At 42.5% G+C, this 20,225-nt stretch overlaps 2 protein-coding genes across 2 annotated transcripts in view; one reads left to right on the top strand and one right to left on the bottom strand.

Annotated features, from left to right (window-relative positions):
• Window positions 1–14,384, bottom strand: part of LOC133961990 (coiled-coil domain-containing protein 9B) — a 73,163-nt gene extending 58,779 nt beyond the window's left edge. Inside the window, exons 1-5 of the mRNA XM_062397420.1 lie at window positions 13,934–14,384; window positions 10,425–10,532; window positions 10,188–10,292; window positions 9,904–10,059; window positions 8,809–8,961 (exon numbers count right to left, since the gene is read on the bottom strand). Of these exons, the coding sequence (XP_062253404.1) occupies window positions 8,809–8,961; window positions 9,904–10,059; window positions 10,188–10,292; window positions 10,425–10,532; window positions 13,934–13,945 (534 nt within the window). The 5' untranslated portion in view covers window positions 13,946–14,384. The remainder of the gene's footprint in view (window positions 1–8,808; window positions 8,962–9,903; window positions 10,060–10,187; window positions 10,293–10,424; window positions 10,533–13,933) is intronic.
• A 2,761-nt stretch (window positions 14,385–17,145) lies between these two features.
• LOC133962212 (TATA box-binding protein-like 1) lies at window positions 17,146–18,491 on the top strand. Its single transcript, XM_062397706.1, has one exon. The coding sequence runs from the start codon at window positions 17,218–17,220 to the stop codon at window positions 17,776–17,778; it is 561 nt and encodes a 186-aa protein (XP_062253690.1). The 5' UTR covers window positions 17,146–17,217; the 3' UTR covers window positions 17,779–18,491.
• The last annotated feature ends 1,734 nt before the right edge of the window (window positions 18,492–20,225 follow it).

Here is a 20,225-nt window from a genome sequence, read left to right as displayed (position 1 = left end):
AAGGTTACTTACCTCTAGTTCATCACCAGCGGCTGGCCAGAAGAAGTGGAGCGATCTTCCTTGCCGCACAGGGCAAACGCAGGCAATGTGGAGACGAGCGCTTGGTCATCGAACGTTCTCTCTTCCCCGACCGCAACAGACTTGAAATTGCCTGTGCTCGGGCCCGTTAGTGCTACAACGTAGCCCTAGTTATTATTATTATTTCCCTTTGGGGGGCTTTTTCAGGGTCTAGACATGCTCAAAAAGTTATGAAACTTTGCAGGAAATTCAGGGTCTGCGGATATTTTAGTATTCTGGAGTAATTGGAATTGGGCGTGACAAAATGGCTCTACAGCGCCCCCTGGAACCAGCCCCTAGGTTTCCACATAACGGATTTTCATCAAAATCTGGATATAGGTGTATCGTGACCAGTCATGAAAAAAAGTCTCATGGAGCATTATGAAAAACGCAACAGGAAGTCCGCCATTTTGCTTTTAGTGGCCATTTTGGCAATATCCCACATTTTTACTTTTACGTACTTGTCCCAGGGCTTTCATCAGATCAACTTCAAATTCAGATGAGTGTCATCACAACAAGATGGAGATAAAAAATGATTGAGGGATTTTTTTTTTATCACACCGTGTGACCGTGGCATGGCGTTAAAATTTGGTTACACGCCATCAAAACACGGGCATCTGTATCTCGGACATACATGTTCCAATCAAGTCCAAACTAGACATGTAAGACAATAGTCCCCGCCTGATGACATCTATGCATAAATGATGACTTAAAACCGCAGCGCCCCCTGGTGGCAACAGGAAATGTCTTGTTTTTTGCTTGTCTTACACTTGGATGAATTTCTCCTCATCCACTGACCTCAACCATGTCAAACTGTATCAAATGGGTCCCAAGACATTGACAATGAAGACATAAGATTACCGTGACTTTTCGTCAAACGCCATATGAATGGCGTGGCATTAAAGTTCATCAACTCGCCGTGAAACACGAAATTGCTGTAACTTCAGTGTTCATGATTCTATCTCTCTCAAACTACATGTGTGTAACAACAGCCCCCCCCTGAAGATATTCATATGGTTTTAAGAAATGGGCGTGGCAAAAAAACTGACCAGCGCCCCCTATAGGGCAACCCCGGCACTACGATGGCCGACATTTATACAAATCTATCGGGACATGTGTCGTTTCATAACAAACAAAAAAATATCTTGGATAGGTATGCTTGACCAAACAGGGAGGCCGCCATTTTGGATTAAGTTGCCATTTTTTTTCCATATTCCACATTTTTACTTGATGCACTTGTCCCAGGGCTTTCATCAGATTAACTTCAAATTAAGATCAGTGCCATCACAACAAGATGGAGATAAAAAGTGATTAAGAGATTGACCTTTCGTCACACCGTGTGACCGTGGCGTGGCGTCTTGAGTTTGATTAAACGCCATCAAAACACGAGGTTCTGTATCTCGGACATACATTGTCCAATCGAGTCCAAACTAGACATGTAAGACAAGGGTGCCATCCTGATGACATCTACACAGAAATTATGACTTGAAATTACAGCGCCCCCTGGTGGCTACAGGAAGTGACATGTTTTATACTTTGATGAACTGCTCCTGGCTGATTTACAATATACAGCTCAAATCAGATCAGTCAAGTCATTAGATCATGGTCAGAATTGTGACGTTTCCTCAAACCGTGTAAACATTGATGTGCGGCGAAGGATTTTCCTTCGCCAAAGGACACGATGTTATCATAACTCCACTGTGCATTGTCCTATCACTACAAAACTTCTGTCACATGGTCAGAGTCCAAGCCTGAATAGCTCTATGTGTCAATATTTCCTCAGTGTCATAGCGCCACCTACTGATTCGCCAGGAAACAGGAAGTACTTTGTTAATCCACTCTGCATTATCCAACCGGCTCCAAACTACTGACCTATGATCACAATCCTGAATAGAACAGCTCCATATATGAATATTAGTTCAGGATCATAGCGCCACCTATTGATCAGTGTGAAAATTAAGTTGCGGAAACATTGTCCAATTGACACAAAATTGCTCACGCTACATCAGAGCACCTACATGAACAGATATATATGTCTGTGCGTAATAATAGTGATGGCGCCGACTACTGGCAAACCTACTGCCGCAGAGCGCAAAACGCATGCAACGTGGAGAAGTGCATGCTCGATCGATGATGTGCGCTTGGTCATCGATCGCTCTCTCCACCGACCGCAACAGGCTTCAACGTGCGGGTGCTCGGGCCCGCAAGTGCTACAACGTAGCCCTAGTTATTATTATTATTATTATTATTTCCCTTTGGGGGGCTTTTTCAGGGTCTAGACATGCTCAAAAAGTTATGAAACTTTGCAGGAAATTCAAGGTCTGCGGATATTTTAGTATTCTGGAGTAATTGGAATTGGGCGTGGCAAAATGGCTCTACAGCGCCCCCTGGAAACAGCCCCTAGGTTTCCACATAACGGATTTTCATCAAAATCTGGATATAGGTGTATCGTGACCAGTCATGAAAAAAAGTCTCATGGAGCATTATGAAAAACGCAACAGGAAGTCCGCCATTTTGCTTTTAGTGGCCATTTTGGCAATATCCCACATTTTTACTTTTACGTACTTGTCCCAGGGCTTTCATCAGATCAACTTCAAATTCAGATGAGTGTCATCACAACAAGATGGAGATAAAAAATGATTGAGGGATTTTTTTTTTATCACACCGTGTGACCGTGGCATGGCGTTAAAAATTGGTTACACGCCATCAAAATACGGGCATCTGTATCTCGGACATACATGTTCCAATCAAGTCCAAACTAGACATGTAAGACAATAGTCCCCACCTGATGACATCTATGCATAAATGATGACTTAAAACCGCAGCGCCCCCTGGTGGCAACAGGAAATGTCTTGTTTTTTGCTTGTCTTACACTTGGATGAATTTCTCCTCATCCACTGACCTCAACCATGTCAAACTGTATCAAATGGGTCCCAAGACATTGACAATGAAGACATAAGATTACCGTGACTTTTCGTCAAGCGCCATATGAATGGCGTGGCATTAAAGTTCATCAACTCGCCGTGAAACACGAAATTGCTGTAACTTCAGTGTTCATGATTCTATCTCTCTCAAACTACATGTGTGTAACAACAGCCCCCCCTGAAGATATTCTTATGGTTTTAAGAAATGGGCGTGGCAAAAAAACTGACCAGCGCCCCCTATAGGGCAACCCCGGCACTACGATGGCCGACATTTATACAAATCTATCGGGACATGTGTCGTTTCATAACAAACAAAAAAATATCTTGGATAGGTATGCTTGACCAAACAGGGAGGCCGCCATTTTGGATTAAGTGGCCATTTTTTTCCCATATTCCACATTTTTACTTGATGCACTTGTCCCAGGGCTTTCATCAGATTAACTTCAAATTAAGATCAGTGCCATCACAACAAGATGGAGATAAAAAGTGATTAAGAGATTGACCTTTCGTCACACCGTGTGACCGTGGCGTGGCGTCTTGAGTTTGATTAAACGCCATCAAAACACGACGTTCTGTATCTCGGACATACATTGTCCAATCGAGTCCAAACTAGACATGTAAGACAAGGGTGCCATCCTGATGACATCTACACAGAAATTATGACTTGAAATTACAGCGCCCCCTGGTGGCTACAGGAAGTGACATGTTTTATACTTTGATGAACTGCTCCTGGCTGATTTACAATATACAGCTCAAATCAGATCAGTCAAGTCATTAGATCATGGTCAGAATTGTGACGTTTCCTCAAACCGTGTAAACATTGATGTGCGGCGAAGGATTTTCCTTCGCCAAAGGACACGATGTTATCATAACTCCACTGTGCATTGTCCTATCACTACAAAACTTCTGTCACATGGTCAGAGTCCAAGCCTGAACAGCTCTATGTGTCAATATTTCCTCAGTGTCATAGCGCCACCTACTGATTCGCCAGGAAACAGGAAGTACTTTGTTAATCCACTCTGCATTATCCAACCGGCTCCAAACTACTGACCTATGATCACAATCCTGAATAGAACAGCTCCATATATGAATATTAGTTCAGGATCATAGCGCCACCTATTGATCAGTGTGAAAATTAAGTTGCGGAAACATTGTCCAATTGACACAAAATTTCTCACGCTACATCAGAGCGCCTACATGAACAGATCTATATGTCTGTGCGTAATAATAGTGATGGCGCCACCTACTGGCAAACCTACTGCCGCAGAGCGCAAAACGCATGCAACGTGGAGAAGTGCATGCTCGATCGATGATGTGCGCTTGGTCATCGATCGCTCTCTCCACCGACCGCAACAGGCTTCAACGTGCGGGTGCTCGGGCCCGCAAGTGCTACAACGTAGCCCTAGTAATATATTTGATGCATCATTCTACACACTAACCAGAGCAATGGAGGAAAACAGCTTAAACAACAGCCTTCCATAAGACATGGGTGGTCATAAACAAGAAGAGCTTCTCATCTGTAAACAAATAAATTCACTGTGGGTCAATACAGATCGATCGGGATCAACAAAAAAAATAGGGAACAAACAGAGGTATTGTAGTATTTTCGTGCATTCTGCATATGCCAATCACTGCCGCATTGTCAAAACTAAAGGTTGCCGCTGGGCCCATTGAGCATCCATTTGATTACAAAAAGCCTCTTGTTCGTCAACCGGGCTGACTGCGAGGCAACCCAATCAAACTCTCTGAGACAATATTCCAGACAAAAAAATGCAGTGTACTGCTTTGTAAATGTAATTAGGTCCCCTTCCTCCTTCTTCCCCCTCTTAACCTGCTTATTGATTAGTGCCATTAGAGCAGAAAGGATTGTTGGCCAATACTAAAGGGAGAGGGGGGAGATGTTATGCAGGCTCTTAACACATCAAAGCAGACAGAGGCTGTGGGTTCTCGCTACAAACGCCTGGAGTAAATCCGGTCTAGAAACAGTGCTGTGCTTTGAGGGTTGTTATGTAAAAAAAACAGCAGTCTCTGAGGGACAGTGCCTGTCAGCGTTCAATTTTCTCTTTCTCTTTTACAGCAAGAGGGAGATTACATCGATGTCTGGAGAATATTAAAATTTCGTGTTACCAAGGGAAAAAAAACATACTGTACATGTTATGTCTCACAGCTACAGAGAAAAACTGTCTGAGAAAGAGACATAACAAAGTTCCAGTGAAAAAATAAAAAGATGGGTGATGTTTTCCCCGCAGGTGTGGACCAATCAGAGTCAAGTAAACATGTTGCCTTTCTGCTTTGTACATAGCATCTGTGCTCATCCCTGTGTTTTCCATTTCCTCTCCTCTGGTCCCTGGAGAACATCAGTGGACACAAGGGACAGTGCTCCTCACATGTTCCAACAGGCCGTCTCCTGCTGCCCCCCCAGCTGCCCTGCTAATAAGCACTTTTCAATTTGTGGCCTCCACAGGGTCTAACAGGGAGGTTATCAGGGGCCAACACAGGTAGCGTAGACATCACATGGAGTATGGGCAGTGCAGTAGGACTTTAAGATGGTAAAAATTGCTAAAGAGGGGGACAAAATAAAAGTCTCCAGAAGCTGCCATTGTTTTGGCCTGTTTCGGTTTAACATTTATTTTATTAACCAAATAGTTACGCTTTCGAAAAGCGTGCAAAAAACACTGCACATTACTTCCTTTTTTCACTCGGCACAGACTGAAGGGCAGGCGACGGATGGAGAGGCGGAGGGGCATGAACGGCATCATTTGTCATGTGGCATATTCTGCGAGCCTTTGAAGCCCGTTGTCCCTGCCTTCCTCTTCAGCCTGTTTATCGCACGCCTGATCTGTGAGACATCTCTGAGCTACTCCAGTGATGAGACCACACAAGCTAGAAAAGGAAGGTGTGGCTTTCTGTGTGTTGATGAGGGTGCAAATTTGGAACGACAACCTTTTGGCTTATGAGTTATATCAAACCTGAGAAGATTTGTTAGAGATACAGCATCAATATTCACATTAAACTATTGGTGTGTTTGTGTGTCTGTTTTTTAAACCATGGCACTGTGCTGCTCCTCTTTATGCTTCTGCGCCAGTCTAACCCTGTACTGTCTGAGAGGGGACGAAAGATTAACATAACAAAAACAAGGGTGCCACTGATTTCACGTGGCTCTTAAGAGTCACATAACTGATGCAACTCACTGAAAAAGCAACTCAAGCAAGAGCACGCACACAATGATTAAGAGGCTGACACTGCCCCCAGGTGGACTGCGGAGGGTATAGCATGCCCTGGTACTCTGGTTTTTAAATGTTCACTTTGCAAACAGGGCATCATCGAAGCAGAGTGCAGTTTCAGATGACTGAATGTCAATGTTACTCACCTGACTGCAGGTAGAGAAAAGTGTGAAATCTGGCTCTGGTGTATTTCTGCCTGCAAGTTGTGGTCGTGTTAAAACAATTCATGAGTCACGTTGCCTGTAATAGCAACACTGGCATCAACAGACCATCGGGGAAAAGACAATAAATGCTGGGCAGAGTGGTCTAGTATAACTACAGACAATGACACACACATACACACACTCTCCTACCCACTCCCGAATGAGGTCTAGCACATACGCAGGAACAAAGAACCCCTGGCTTCTGTGTTTCTTTTCTTTCTCCCTCCTTACACGTCTTCTTCCTCTCTACTCTCTGACCCTTTCCTGGCACCTTGCCAGGCCTGTCTCTGTGGCAGCATAATGAGCCTTTTTACAACGAGAAGGCAGTCGAATGTTAATTAGATCAAATCCACCCCTTTCAGAATGGTGGGAATGGGGAAACAATCGTGCCACAGGAGGACAGATCACTAAAGGATCCAAAGAAGAGAAACGGAGGCTGGAGACAGACAGTGGGCTCTGCAAAGGAGTGTCTCCCCCTCTTTCCTCCCTCCTTACTTTTCCTCTCACTCGTCCATCCTGGACATCCTTTCGCCTGTCTCTCGTTCTCATTAGTGTGAGATGACGTCTAGTCATGAGGCCGTTACAAGCATTACGATCCGCTTGGGACACTGCCACACAACCACACCCCTGTCACAGAGTCATTGTTCATTTACAGCATGTCTGATGCACACGCTCATTAGGAAAATATTGCAGAGGTAATCTGCAGTTCGTCATGGACCTTTAACATAAACATACTTTTCTGAGACCACATAGATAGATCAGATTTCCTCCTCCCGAATACCCCTTCAGCAGCGCTCATCCTCTTTGCTCTCTTATAAGCCATATAAAATGAAAATGGTTCTGCAAACAGCAACCACATGGAAACCAGGTCTCTGGGATTCAATTGTGCACTGGAGCGCTGGCTATTGTTCAACTGCTGACTCAGTCCACATGATAAATAAAAAGGGGGACAGAACAAACGGGCCAGAAATAAAGGCAAGAGAGCAGCAGGTTCAGCCCCTAGATTTAGTGCACATTAGCTCCGACAGGCCAGTGAGCAGGGCTGCAGCAGGACAGTTTGGTCCTCACTTTTTCAATGGGCTATTTGAGGGTCAAAGGGATAGTTCAACCAAAACTGAAAATTCACTCATAATCTACTTACCACTATGCCGATGGAGGAGTGGGTGTAGTATCACTTCTGTAGTTTTAGGGGTAAACAGTGTTGCAGCCAAATACAATAACGTAAAAAGTAAAAAACTAAACATAAAAAAACAAAAAAGCCTCCATACTGCTCCTGTGGGGTCACCCAATTCTAGAAAAAAATCATTTACGACGTGTTGTTAGCCTAAATGTCCACTCTGATCCTCCTCCTGAGCCAGTCAAGTTCGCACCCACAAACTGAGTTTTCATTTTTCTGTGAACTATCCCTTTAAGACTTGGTTTTAGGGTTAGGGTCTAAATCCAGTAAGGGGCTAGGGAATGTATTATGTCAATGAGTGTCCTCACCAAGATAGAAGTACAAACATGAGTGTGTGTGTGTGTGTGTGTGTGTGTGTGTACATATATTTAGAAAGAGAATCCACTTTGTGTTGTGTCCAGAGACCCCTCCTGTGGCTGGACTGTGTCTGTGTTTACACTGGTGAGGATCAGCTGTTTGCGCCCTGCATTAGCTCATTGATTCGGCCGCAAGTGTGTGTGCATGCGAGTGTGTGTGTTTGTGAGCGCATGCCTCAGACTGTAGCAGAGCAGCTGTTCCAGACTTGCTAAATACCCGGGGGGGGGGGGGGGGGGGGGGGGGCTAAGGTCAGTGATAGTGTGGCATTTCACATCCTTGCTGGGGGTGGTGCATGTCTCTCTGCCTATGTGTGTTAAACATAGGATGTCAAGCATCCAGCGTATGGTAAAGCTATTGATATTCAATAGTCTCATTATACATTACTGATAACGCAGCCTTTTGTTGAGCAGTTACTGCATCTATCTTTGTTCAATTACTCTGCATGGCACTCGAGGGGCTCTGTGAACTTTACAGCCTGTTCCACACACACCCAAAGGCATCTACAAATATAACAAAAGGTTCCTCAGAGGGAGAAAATATACTGAATAACCATCAGACATGAGTGTGATCACAAGAAGTCAGAAGTCACCCAGACGATGCTGGATTCTTTGAATTTTTGGTCCATAGCTCTGTTAGCAGCCCCCCTTTCACTAATCCCACAGCAGTCAGCCACAGCCATTGTGCTCCATCATTGGAGGGCTTTGGCCAGCCGACATGTCTGACGTCTATGTAAAACACGTCCGTGCAGTCCACGGAGGACAAACAAAGGGGGGTGTGCGAGAGTGAAAGCCGACAGTAGGGTGCGTGCCGTGTTTTTAACGCTTAAGCATGTGATCGCTGGAGCTTTCAGTGTGTCCCATTCAAACCTGTATTGCTGATGGGCTTCTCTTGTTCGTGTGAGGTGGTTGCTTCCCCCTCCCAGCTGACTCCACGCCCCTCTGCGGTCCATCTTCCGTAGGGCTCTTGACGTCTGCGGTGTCCGGCCTCTTCTCAGGCCTCTCACTCACCACCCTCTTACCCTGGAGAGACAGTTACTCTCATGAGTGTCATAACTGCCACCAGGTGCATTGAAATACAATGACCAAATTCTGCATAATTATTATTTTGAGGGTGCAACCACATGCTTATGCAGTAAAACACATGTACTCCTGCTGGTCTGTATACAGACCACTCATAAATAGAGGATCTTGACTGCTCTATTTCAAATGTTAGCTTTTTTTATACAATATTACATATCATACATTACTGTTGGGTTTCTCTATATTATTGTAAGGTCTTGAACCTTGATATGTAAAGTGCCTTGATTTTAATGTTTTTTGTGATTTGGTACTATACAAATAAAATGTAACTGAAATGCAATGAAAATGGAATATTGTACCTCCACCAGCTGCACATTTAAGCCATGCTAGCTTCATGTCTCTTTGGGTAGCTATGTCAGTCCACCACTTGTGTCCACTTCTGACCCAAGAATGAAAAACAATATCTGTATAAACATTAAATGTGTTGTCCTATAACATGGTACAGATATCAATGGTGCCCAGAGAATGTAATAACTAACTAATAACCTGGTGATCCCAAGACTAATAGTTAAAAATGTACATTTGGCTTGTGACCTGACACCCCTATAACAAATGACCTCCAAGCCTCATGTCAGACTCATCCCTACCTCAGCTTTAAACATTAGCATGTCAACATGCTAATCTAAGATCTCGAACATTATTAACAGTAAATAAGTGTGCTCAGCTGGTTAAATTGCTCGATAAGAATCGATCCAATTCAAGCTGCAACCCTATGGAACTTGTTTTCTTCCTGAAACTTACTGTTTGACGGCTTCCAGCAAGGTGTGCCTACTGATTTGAATGAATGAAATTTAATGAACTTTCATTATTGTTAATAAAACTACAGGGGTTTGGGGTTCTTTATTTTTTTCCTTGTCACTTCAAGTTAAAATTGGCGTTTACCGTTTTTCCTGCCATGGTGACTGTTAACTGCTTCCTGTGGCCCTGGGCAGCACTCTGTGAGGGGCCCTCTCCCCCCCTGTCAGAACCGGCCTCCTGCTGTCCTTTACCAGCTGGTGAACCACCGGTGAATGGCTTTGTCACCACCACACGACTATCCTGCTTTCAAATCGTAGAGGGGAACATGTTACAAATTATTCATATTATATAACTTCTAATATCTGTCTTTACCATATTGTGTATACAGCATTATTAGCGACAGTCATCTTGTATTCTGAAACACTCACACTGGTGGACTTGTTGATCGTGATGGTGAGATCCTCAGCTTTGCCCTTGCGGCTCTGCAGCGCCATTCCGTCGTCCTCTGCCCTTTTCTTGTCTTCCTCCACCTCCTACATGCAACCCAATGAAAACAACCAATCAGGAAGCCTGAAGGAGACCCCACACAAAGACTTCCAAAACCCTACACCGGGAACCAAGTCTGAACATCACAGGTACTTCTCTGCCTGCAAACAGGTCCTTACCTTGTACCTCTTCATGAGCGTCTCATTCTTCCTGCGGAGAGCCTCAATCTTCTTGTCCAGCTCCACGTCCCTGCCATGATCCCTCTTGGGAGTCATGTCACTGGGGCTCTAAGATGACACACATCAAACATTTGATCATAAAGAATTTGCTTAAATATTGTATTGAGTTTAGGTCCAGTTATCCCATCACTTATTTATTGAGATGATTTGTGCCCTCTCGACCGCTAAGATCTGCAGATTGAGTCCTGACTCCCACTTTGGAACTCTCTGCCCCCTGAACTCAGACACGCTACCTCTCTAGCTTCTTTTAAATGTTGTCTTAAAACCCTTCACCTTCTGAAAGCTATAGGGAATGTTTGGTTTGGTTTAATCTATACTGTTTTTATTTGTTTTATTAATTTTTACTAGTTTCTCTCTTGTTTGGCCAATGTCCTTTCAGTAAACTGCCTTGTTTGGTTTTAAATGTTTTGGTTTTATTTCTTCTTATTTAGCACTTTTTTAACATAGAGTAAGAAAAGAATGAAAAGTGTGGTGTAAATTAAGCTTTATTATTATTTCAATGCAAGTTTGTTTTTCAGTTTCACTACAAGAATTATACTTTTTAGAAAGTCTTTGTTGTTCAGCTGTTGTTACCGTATTATATTTGTATGTATTCTGTATATATATATATAAATAAAGGTCCCCATTAAATAAGATTGAAAATAATACAAACATTTGAATAAAGTCTGCCTATAAACAGTGACAACGAGGTGAACTTATAGTTGCTACATGGTCACGCAATCTGAAAATGTCTTGTGTCCACACGACTGCATGTGCTGCGATAACACACACCGCTCACACCCAACAAACATGGAGTATTCATCATGGAGCTCAGTTACAAATGCAGCCAGGATGCATATGCAGAGCATCTTGAACATGCTGATGAAGTCATCAGGTTATTCCTCCTCACACGACAAGAGGCCCCCATAATGAAAGTCTCTGCAGAGACAGCTGCCATCGTGTTTGAGCGCTGCAGCCGAGCCGAAGAACACGCAGATGAGAATAAATGAAACAACATTGAAGACACGATCACAGGAAGTTCAGGACATTTCGGAGACGACAACAACCGCTGAACTGCACAGATTGTTATAAAAGGCAAGTTGGACATCTTGGGAAATACGCTTATTCGCTTTCTTTAGAGTAAGATGAGAGGACTGCAGACCTGTGGCAAGCAGCAGAGTAACCTGTACAATCACAACTTGTCATTTTTATAATAGATTTAGCTATGATTAAAAAAAAATGCTAATTTGTCAGATTTAAATGGGCCAGTGGATGGATTTCGTTGCCTTTGGACAGAACCAGGTTAGCTGCATCCCCACCGTTTCCTATCTTTATGCTAAATTAAGCTAATCAAGTGCTGATTGTAGCGCGACTCTTAATCCACACATTTTCCTTCAAACATTCCTTTGAGTTTATCAATAGGTGCAATTGAAATGCCAGCACGAGGGCCAGTCACAAGGCAGCTCATACGTCATCCAAAATGTAATATTCTGTCATGTCCCGATGGGATGATACAAAAAGAAAACAAAAACTTCTGTCACGATGCAAGCTGTCTAGAGGAGAAACCACATTTTTAACAGTAGTAATCTATTATTATTATTGTCAATATTATTATTATTTGCATTTTTTTAACTAGGTTAGTACCTTTGAGATTAAAAATAAGGGAGACTTGGCCAAAAATAGCAGCAATAAAAATTAATCTTATAAATTAATAACATTATTTCCCTATATTCAGTCTGGACTTTGGCAACAATAAATCGACTTACAATAAGTGTATTCAACCATGAGGGAACTAAATTGTTATTTTAAACTTCTGTTCAAGGTAAAGTCGGGAGGGATGTGTTTTAGTTTGCGGCGGAAAATGTATAGACTTCCTGCTATCCTGATGTCATTGGGGAGCTATTTCCAACATTTAGGATCCAGGAAAGCAACCAGTCGTGATTTTTTTTGAGTGCTTAGCTCACGGTGAGGGAGCAACAAGCCGATTGGCAGATGCAGAGCGAAGTGAACGGACTTGGGTGTAAAGTTTTACCATGTCCTGGATGTATACTGCTCTCCAGCATGTGAGGACACATCTCTATCATCAAATCTACCATTTATTGTCCACACAGAAAAAAAAGGCAGGATCTAAAATTGTTGGGATTTATAGTTAATGTGTCAGGTAATTATCTGCCCCAACTTTAAAACAATGGAATCGGAGCTATTGGAGTTTGCTGCTGATTCATACTTCCCTCTGTCGGATTTCAAGCCAGAACCAATTTTCTTCACATCTTCAGCAGGATTTCATTCAGCACACAAACAGTGCTCAGATAATCCTCAATAAACAACAGTCATTCAACTCAATAAGCTAGAACCAGTGTTGTCATCCTCTGTTTTCACTCACAGCAGAGAAGTGTCAATAACACAGACTTATAGGAAAAGTCACTGAAACTGCGAAGGCAAACAACTTGTTTAGACGGATCCCACTCTCACTCCCACTCCCAAATTATTTACGAGGGGTCAGACCCTCTCGACAGAGGCAGCAAACAGCTGTGCCAAAGTGAGTCAGCCATCCTCCACTGTTGCCCCAGTGACGGCAAGAACGCCGAAGCCACTTCTGTGTGATATTACTGGCCCGGACTGATGACTCACGGCTCACAGGCACACCAGGGCCGTCACGTTGGGACTGCAAGATATTCTTCTGTGCTGTTTCCACCACCGCCGCTGGTTGCCACTGAGACTGGCTGCCACTGAGAGGATTTAGTTCCACTACAGCACTTAAATCCTTCTGGCAGAGAGATCTGCCTTTTTGTACTAAAGTTGTCAGCACAGACTTTAAAGCGAAATAGCAAAGAGGAAACATCCTGAATCCATATGAGTCTTTCACACCTGCAAAGTCCAAGAGAGCAAGAGAGAAAAGTTGGGACTCACTCAAAGAGGCGGCCGGCTGGAAAGTGGCTACGTCACTGCTTCTAGTTGTCAGGGTATCCAACCACAACACACCATGAGGACATGCCACCAAGAATAGGCGCAAGGGAGATACAAGCTGCCCACTCTGAATCTCAGTGAGGCCAATGGCGGAGACTGAAGTGAGCACTGGCCTCTGCAAAGTGGGGGAGACTATGTGTGGGGACGGTCGCCCTCCCGGGTTCAGCAGACCAGTTCTTTGATTTTGCAGCAGCAAGGGTAACATAGGCACACAAACACACGATCACGAATCACAGTGAAACGCTGTGGGTCTGCCAGGGGACGGTACCCATGCCTGGACAGGCAGGCAAAAGGGGGAGCAGGGGGGCCTGCAGAGAGAAAGCTGCCAAGGCTTCTTCCCTAACCAGCATTCCTGCCACCTACAGGAGCGACGACGGAGGACAGAAAAGAGCCGGAGACACAACTGAATCGCAGCTCAATCTGCGACAGAGCAGGAGAGGAAGCGACAGAGCCTCAAACTGAGAGAGAGGGATGAGAAGGGGAAGGAGAAAGGAGACACTCACGGGTCTTTCCATGTCAGCGGGGAGAGCTGGGCTGAGTCCAGGCGCGAGGCTGCCGAGGCGGCGGGGAGGGCTGCCTGGAGTCGACGATCATGCCTCGATTACAATGAGCCAAGTTGGGCATGCAGCCAAGATGTCTCACAAATGCACAGAGCTCCCCTGTTAACAGATTTCACAGCACCCACCCGCTCGTCCAGCCTCTCTCATTCTCTCTCTCGCCAACCCTCCCACCCTACTGCACATATGCTCTCTCACTCCCTCTCTCCGTCTCTAAAGCACTTGCTCTTTCCCCCTCCTCACTTATCCTCTGCTCAAAGCATGCTGTAGTTAAATCTGGTCTCCCTCTCTGTACACATTTTTGTCTGTGTGTATATATATATATATACAAGTGCATACAAATTTCCTTATACTTTTTCTTTATCACTTTTAACTATAACATTTAACCCCAGATAGATTTGGGCATGGTACCAATTTATTATTTCCTTCTTTTCTAAAGAGAGAAACATTTATTTATATCATTCCTTGTATTTTTATAACTGTTACATTTAAGATTAGAAAAATTACTATTATTTTATTCTTTCCTCCTTTTCTAAATAATTTCTGTGTGTTAATGTGCATATCATTTCATTTTCGTATCATTTTCAATAGCTACATTTAACATTCAAGTCAACTTTAGGCCTATATACTGTTTACACCTATATATATATATATTGTAAAGATATATACATAATAAAACATTTTGTCTCAGATTTGCACTTCATTATTGAATGTGATTCAAGTGTGTTCAGATCTTTTTGCTACGTATGCCACTGTGTCCCAACTAACTATGATTGTTAGAGAAAAGAATTAATGAGAGAGAAAAAAAATATTTGAAAGCTTCCTAAATGATTCCATTTCTCACGGGGCCTCATTCACATCTATAATGAAACTATATAAATGCAGAAATCACAAATGAGACAGCAGCTGCGTCTCCTATGAGCTCCCGACTACTTGTTCAGAGCACTAATGAAGCTTCCTAAAGACTGCAGGGTGGATGGGTTGGTAAAGGGGTGGGAGGCTACTGGCTGCTGAAGTTTCCACAAATCTCCATGCAGGACATTTTGCATCTGCCAGAGCCCAGTGTGAGAGCTGGGGACAGGCAGCGGCACACAGGCGGCACTGAGGCAGCAGCAGACTGATGTCACACTGATAGACGGTGTACAGCCCCTGCAGTTTTAAGATGCAAAAAAAACATACACATAGTTTACATTGTAAACAGATCGATACCGCTGCTAATGAGCTAAAGCCCTTCACAAAGAACTTTGTTTCTGGAACACATTTGAGTTGATTTATGAATAAAGTAAGAAGTAAGTGTCTGTAACATCGTCTCCAAACTGGCCATCTTTCTGTGTGAGCCAGGCTAATGTCGGGTCAAAGGTTACGCTAGGTGATGTTTTCAAAACAGTACAGTTGTGGTACACAAACACATTAGCAATGTTAACTATTGGAGTCTATGTCACTTACCTTAGATAAACAATGAATTAGCGACCGGAGGAGCCTGCAGTCCAGTCCACTGCAATGTCAGCGAGCTAACATGCTAACGCGCTAACATCGACATCGTTAGCTTAATATTGTTCAGCAGGTGTAACGTTTAGCATGTTAGCAAAACTCAAGTGATGACTAAATAAGAGACTACAAGATATTTATTTATTTTCTTGTTGATAACTTAGTTTCGAGTTGTTAGCTTTGATGACACCAAGCTAACTCTATTGAACCCTTACATTTTGCCTTAACTTAAATCAAAAGTTTGGATGGACAGACAGACAGAGAGATACGTTTCTACCTCTTCCAGCTGGATCGTCGAGGTAAGAGCAGACACAGCAACTTCGCATCATGTCCACTAGGCTGCGCCAAATCCTTTGCCAAGAAGAGTTGATCTTCACAAAACGATACCGTACAGATATTTCATGGAAAATATAAAATCTGAATCAAGATTAAGAGTCAATCAAACAGTTTCAAGTGTTTTTTCTGTGAAGAATCTATAGAATAGAAGCAATAAACTGCATGTTTGGAAAGCAATAGAAAAAGAAAGAAAAAGATGTTAAAGTACTATTCTATCTCCCTTTACTGCACAATGACATTGAAAATTAAGTCTGTGATCATGGTCCAATGTCTTCATACTGTAGTGATATTTGGATGCTTGTTAATAAAATGATATTAGAGATTATGAATGATTTCCACTGGATTCCTCTTCATGGTGTCTCTGACAATGCTCATATACATTTTCATGACTTTCCCTGCAGAATGGCTGAGAAAATTAAAGGGAAAGTCGGTGAAAATGGGCAAATGTATTCATGATGTAACTATATTTGGACAGTCATTTATTAGAGAGAGGTTATGAATAATTTCTTGATTATAATTGAGAAGAAACCTCCTGTGTTCACAGACTCATTTTACTTCAAAAGGATAGTAGCCCCCCTTTGAGTGTAAGTGACAGGAAAGACCAAACTCAATTTTCAAATTTAAACTCCTTTAAGTATTGTAATGGGAAATTCTGTATTTAGATTTAATGAAAGAGCAGACAAGTATGTAGAAGAATGTTATGACAAATGTATTTCTGTAGATAGACTTCTAAGTGTTAATTGCTAATTGTTAATGAAATCGTTTTCATACCATACCATACATTTCAACAATGGGGGAAAATTAAACCACTTGCCTGGCACTCTAGATTCTCATTCATTTTAATCATACTTAAAGTGTTGTTCCCCATTTTCATTTCACACTTACATCTGTTTCTTTATCATGGAAAATGGAGAAAATCTATAAATGCCACATATGCTGCAAATACACATTTTGCTATTCAACATTCATCATTAGAGACTGATCACAATTGAGGCACAATTGGTTGAGCGCACGTAAAATTATAAACTCATTATTTTTTGTTCCATTTATTGGAAGGTGGTTACCAACATCAAGGAGCATTACTGCCATCTACTGTCTTTATTTCTTCTTCTTTAATTCATTGAATACATTATTAAATTAATCGATTATCAATTATATAATGCATCAAAGACAACATCAAAGACATCATAGGCGCTGCTAAGTAGAGGTCAAAGGAACGTAAAGGAACCCCTTTGATATATATACACCTTACAACTTGCCACCCACCATTAACTGCACCGAAGGCATTTTGAAGAAGGAAAACACTCAACTAAACAGGAGCTTCATTCATTTTTGGCAAGAGGAAAGGGTATTTCAAACATCCATAACCATCTATTTTCTACTACTAGTGCACCACCCACTTCAGCATGGATTCCAGCAATGGGGCACTTGATATCGTCATCACCAATGTGGTGTCGACTTTCACCACCCTGTGTCCCCTCAACTTACGCACCATTGCCCTGAAAGGATTCAACGTCATCCATAGGCGAGGAGCTGGACGAGTCCAGATGAAGATGCGTAAACACAATGTAACAGCCTCAATTTGGTCCTCAGGGAAAATCATGTGCGCTGGAGCAACAAGTGAGGACGAGTCGAAACGTGGTGCTCGCAGGGTAGCGCGCTCTCTGCAGAAACTAGGCTTCAACGTGAGGTTTTCAGCCTTCAGAATCGTGAATGTGCTGGCAGTTTGCTACATGCCCTTTGCAGTCCACCTCATAGACTTCACTAAGAACAACTTCCCCAATGCCAGTTACGAACCAGAGCTCCATCCAGCTGCCACATACAGGATCACAAACTTCAAGGCTACTGTTCAAGTGTTCGCCACTGGCAGCATCACAATTATAGCACCAAATGTGAAGAATGTGGTCAAGGGTGCGGAGAAAGTCTACCCACTGCTGTTTCAGTGTAAGAAATCCCTACGCAAATAAATGAAATGCATTCCGAAGAAGACAGAAGATGTAGGTGAAAGAGAAGACAAGACTGAGGCAGCACCTTATATGTGGACATTATTTGCTTGATTTTATCACTAGATGGCAACAGCCCATCCACGGATTATCTTAACAAAAACCAACGGATCATATTTAATTACCTGGATCTAGGATTTAAAATGAACATCTAGGGAATGGACATAGAGTTAGTGACTTCTTACAAGTACCTGGGTGTTCACCTGTACAATAAACTGGACTGGACCGATCATGCCAGTGCACTCTTTTAGACGGAGCAGACTGTATCTGCTCAGGAGACTGAGGTCTTTTGGAGTGCAGAAGAACCTTTTATGACTTTGTGTTTGCATCAGCCTTCTTCTTTGGAGTAGTTTGATGGGGCAGCAGCATTTCCACTGCTGACAGGAAGAGACTGGATAGACTGAATAGGAGGGACAGCTTGGTCCTGGGATCCCAGCTTGACTCTGTGGAGGTGGTGGGACAGAGGAGGATGATGGCGAAGCTGTCTTCTCTTATGGACAACAAGTACCACCCCCCTGCAGGACACCATCACAGAACTGGGCAGCTCCATCAACGTCAGACTGATACACCCCAAGTGTCAGAAGGAGAGCTATCGCAGAACACTCCTTCCTGCAGCAGTAAGACTATACAACCAGCTCTGCTCCCAGAGCTATTACCTGCACCGAAGGAAAATATACATACAAATCATTCAGGTGTGTGCCTAACAGTGGTGGAATGTAACTAAGTATTTTACTTCATTACTGTACTTACAACTACATTTCTACAATATGTGTCGTTACTTGCTACATTTTATGAACACAGTTTCGGGAAATATGGACTGCGTTGCTGTTTTTGAAGTTTAAACACACACACACGTCCTTACACCGCAAATAGACGTTTAGAATTATGTTTATAATAATGACAACAAGTAACAAAAAAACCACAAACCTTGTGCCTTTTTCAGCCAGGTGCTAAACAACTAAAAGTAATGCTTTTTCATGCAACAAAGGGACACACCAGCCATTTAGCGAAGTTTTTCGTTTTTCAGGAACTACCTTTTCAAAGTGAAAGTATAACATTTCTTCTTCCATCTAAACCATTTCAAAATATTCAGAAGATGAATATTTTGGCTGCCTGACCAATGGTCAAATTTTCATTTCAAGCTCCTTCATTTTAAATTTCTCATTCTAAGATCTGCCTTGTTCTGACCAGTTTTACAGTTGTTTTTCATGTTCCATGTTTCCATTTTTTACACGTTTACAATTAAATAAAAGATTTAAAGATATAACATTGTTGTCTTTATTAGTTTGGCTTAATGGTATTAACTTTGCAGATAATCCCTGGTAGATAACTTGTCATCCGCAGAATTGTAAGATAGAGTGTGAACAGTATTACAGAGGGTAAGCACAATAAGTACACCAACCTTTCCAATAAACAAATGTTGTTGCTTATAATTATTACTAGTAGTGACATCTGTAGAGGCATGAGTATTACCAGTAGCTATATCAAAATGGCACAGCCTAAACAACCCATTGCGTGAGTACTTTTACTTTTAATACTTAAATTAAATTTAAAAGTAAGTACTTTTACTTAAGTAGGATTGTTGATGTAGTACTTTTACTTTTACTTAAGTATATATTTTCCTGGGTACTTGTACTTTTACTTAAGTACTAAACTTCAGTACTTCCTCCAGCACTGGTGCCTAATGTCTGTGAAGCTCTCATGAGGTATATGCCAAACCTGATTTCTTGTTGATCATCTGACATGACATTTAACAGAGTTGACGTGAGGACATGTAGCTCAGCCACAGGCAGTGGAGAGACCAAACCATGTGTCATTTCAGGTCATGTGTTCTCCTCAACGCCTCCTCTGTCATTAGCTATCCTGTTTGCCTACTTCCTTGCACAAAACCTGCATAACCTGATTTGACGTTTTAGATTTAAGTCAGTGTGAATGATTTAAGACAGTGACGGGTGTGTCTGAGTCGTGATCTATATAATTATAGAAAAAATATACCAAGACAGTGGCAATGTGTGTTACTATTGACGTTTGAACGGATAATTACTGGTAACAAAACCAGCGTCAGGAGGACTGATTCAGTCATGGGTGGTTCAGCTTTTGCATTTAGTTTTTTTGTCTTAACGTCGTCCACTAAGGCCGGACTTTGTGCAAGGATTAATATTCATAAGAGAGCACATAACTCCGCCAAGGCCGAACAGTCAACTCATGAATTCCCTAGATCCAGATTTTTATTTGGATCTTCATCAAATTACACACTCACTGGGAAAAATGTTTCCTGGATTCGCCTTCTGATCAGAATCATCACCAAAATGTAATGAGTTCTCCCCTTCCCCATAACCATAACCTTTCACCACGTTGCATGGTAACCCATCCAGTAGTTTTTCCCTAATCCTGCTTACTGTGAAACAAAA

The sequence above is a fragment of the Platichthys flesus genome, chromosome 10, assembly GCF_949316205.1.
Source record: "Platichthys flesus chromosome 10, fPlaFle2.1, whole genome shotgun sequence".
Lineage (NCBI taxonomy): Eukaryota > Metazoa > Chordata > Actinopteri > Pleuronectiformes > Pleuronectidae > Platichthys > Platichthys flesus.
This window is presented reverse-complemented; position numbering and strand designations above follow the sequence as displayed.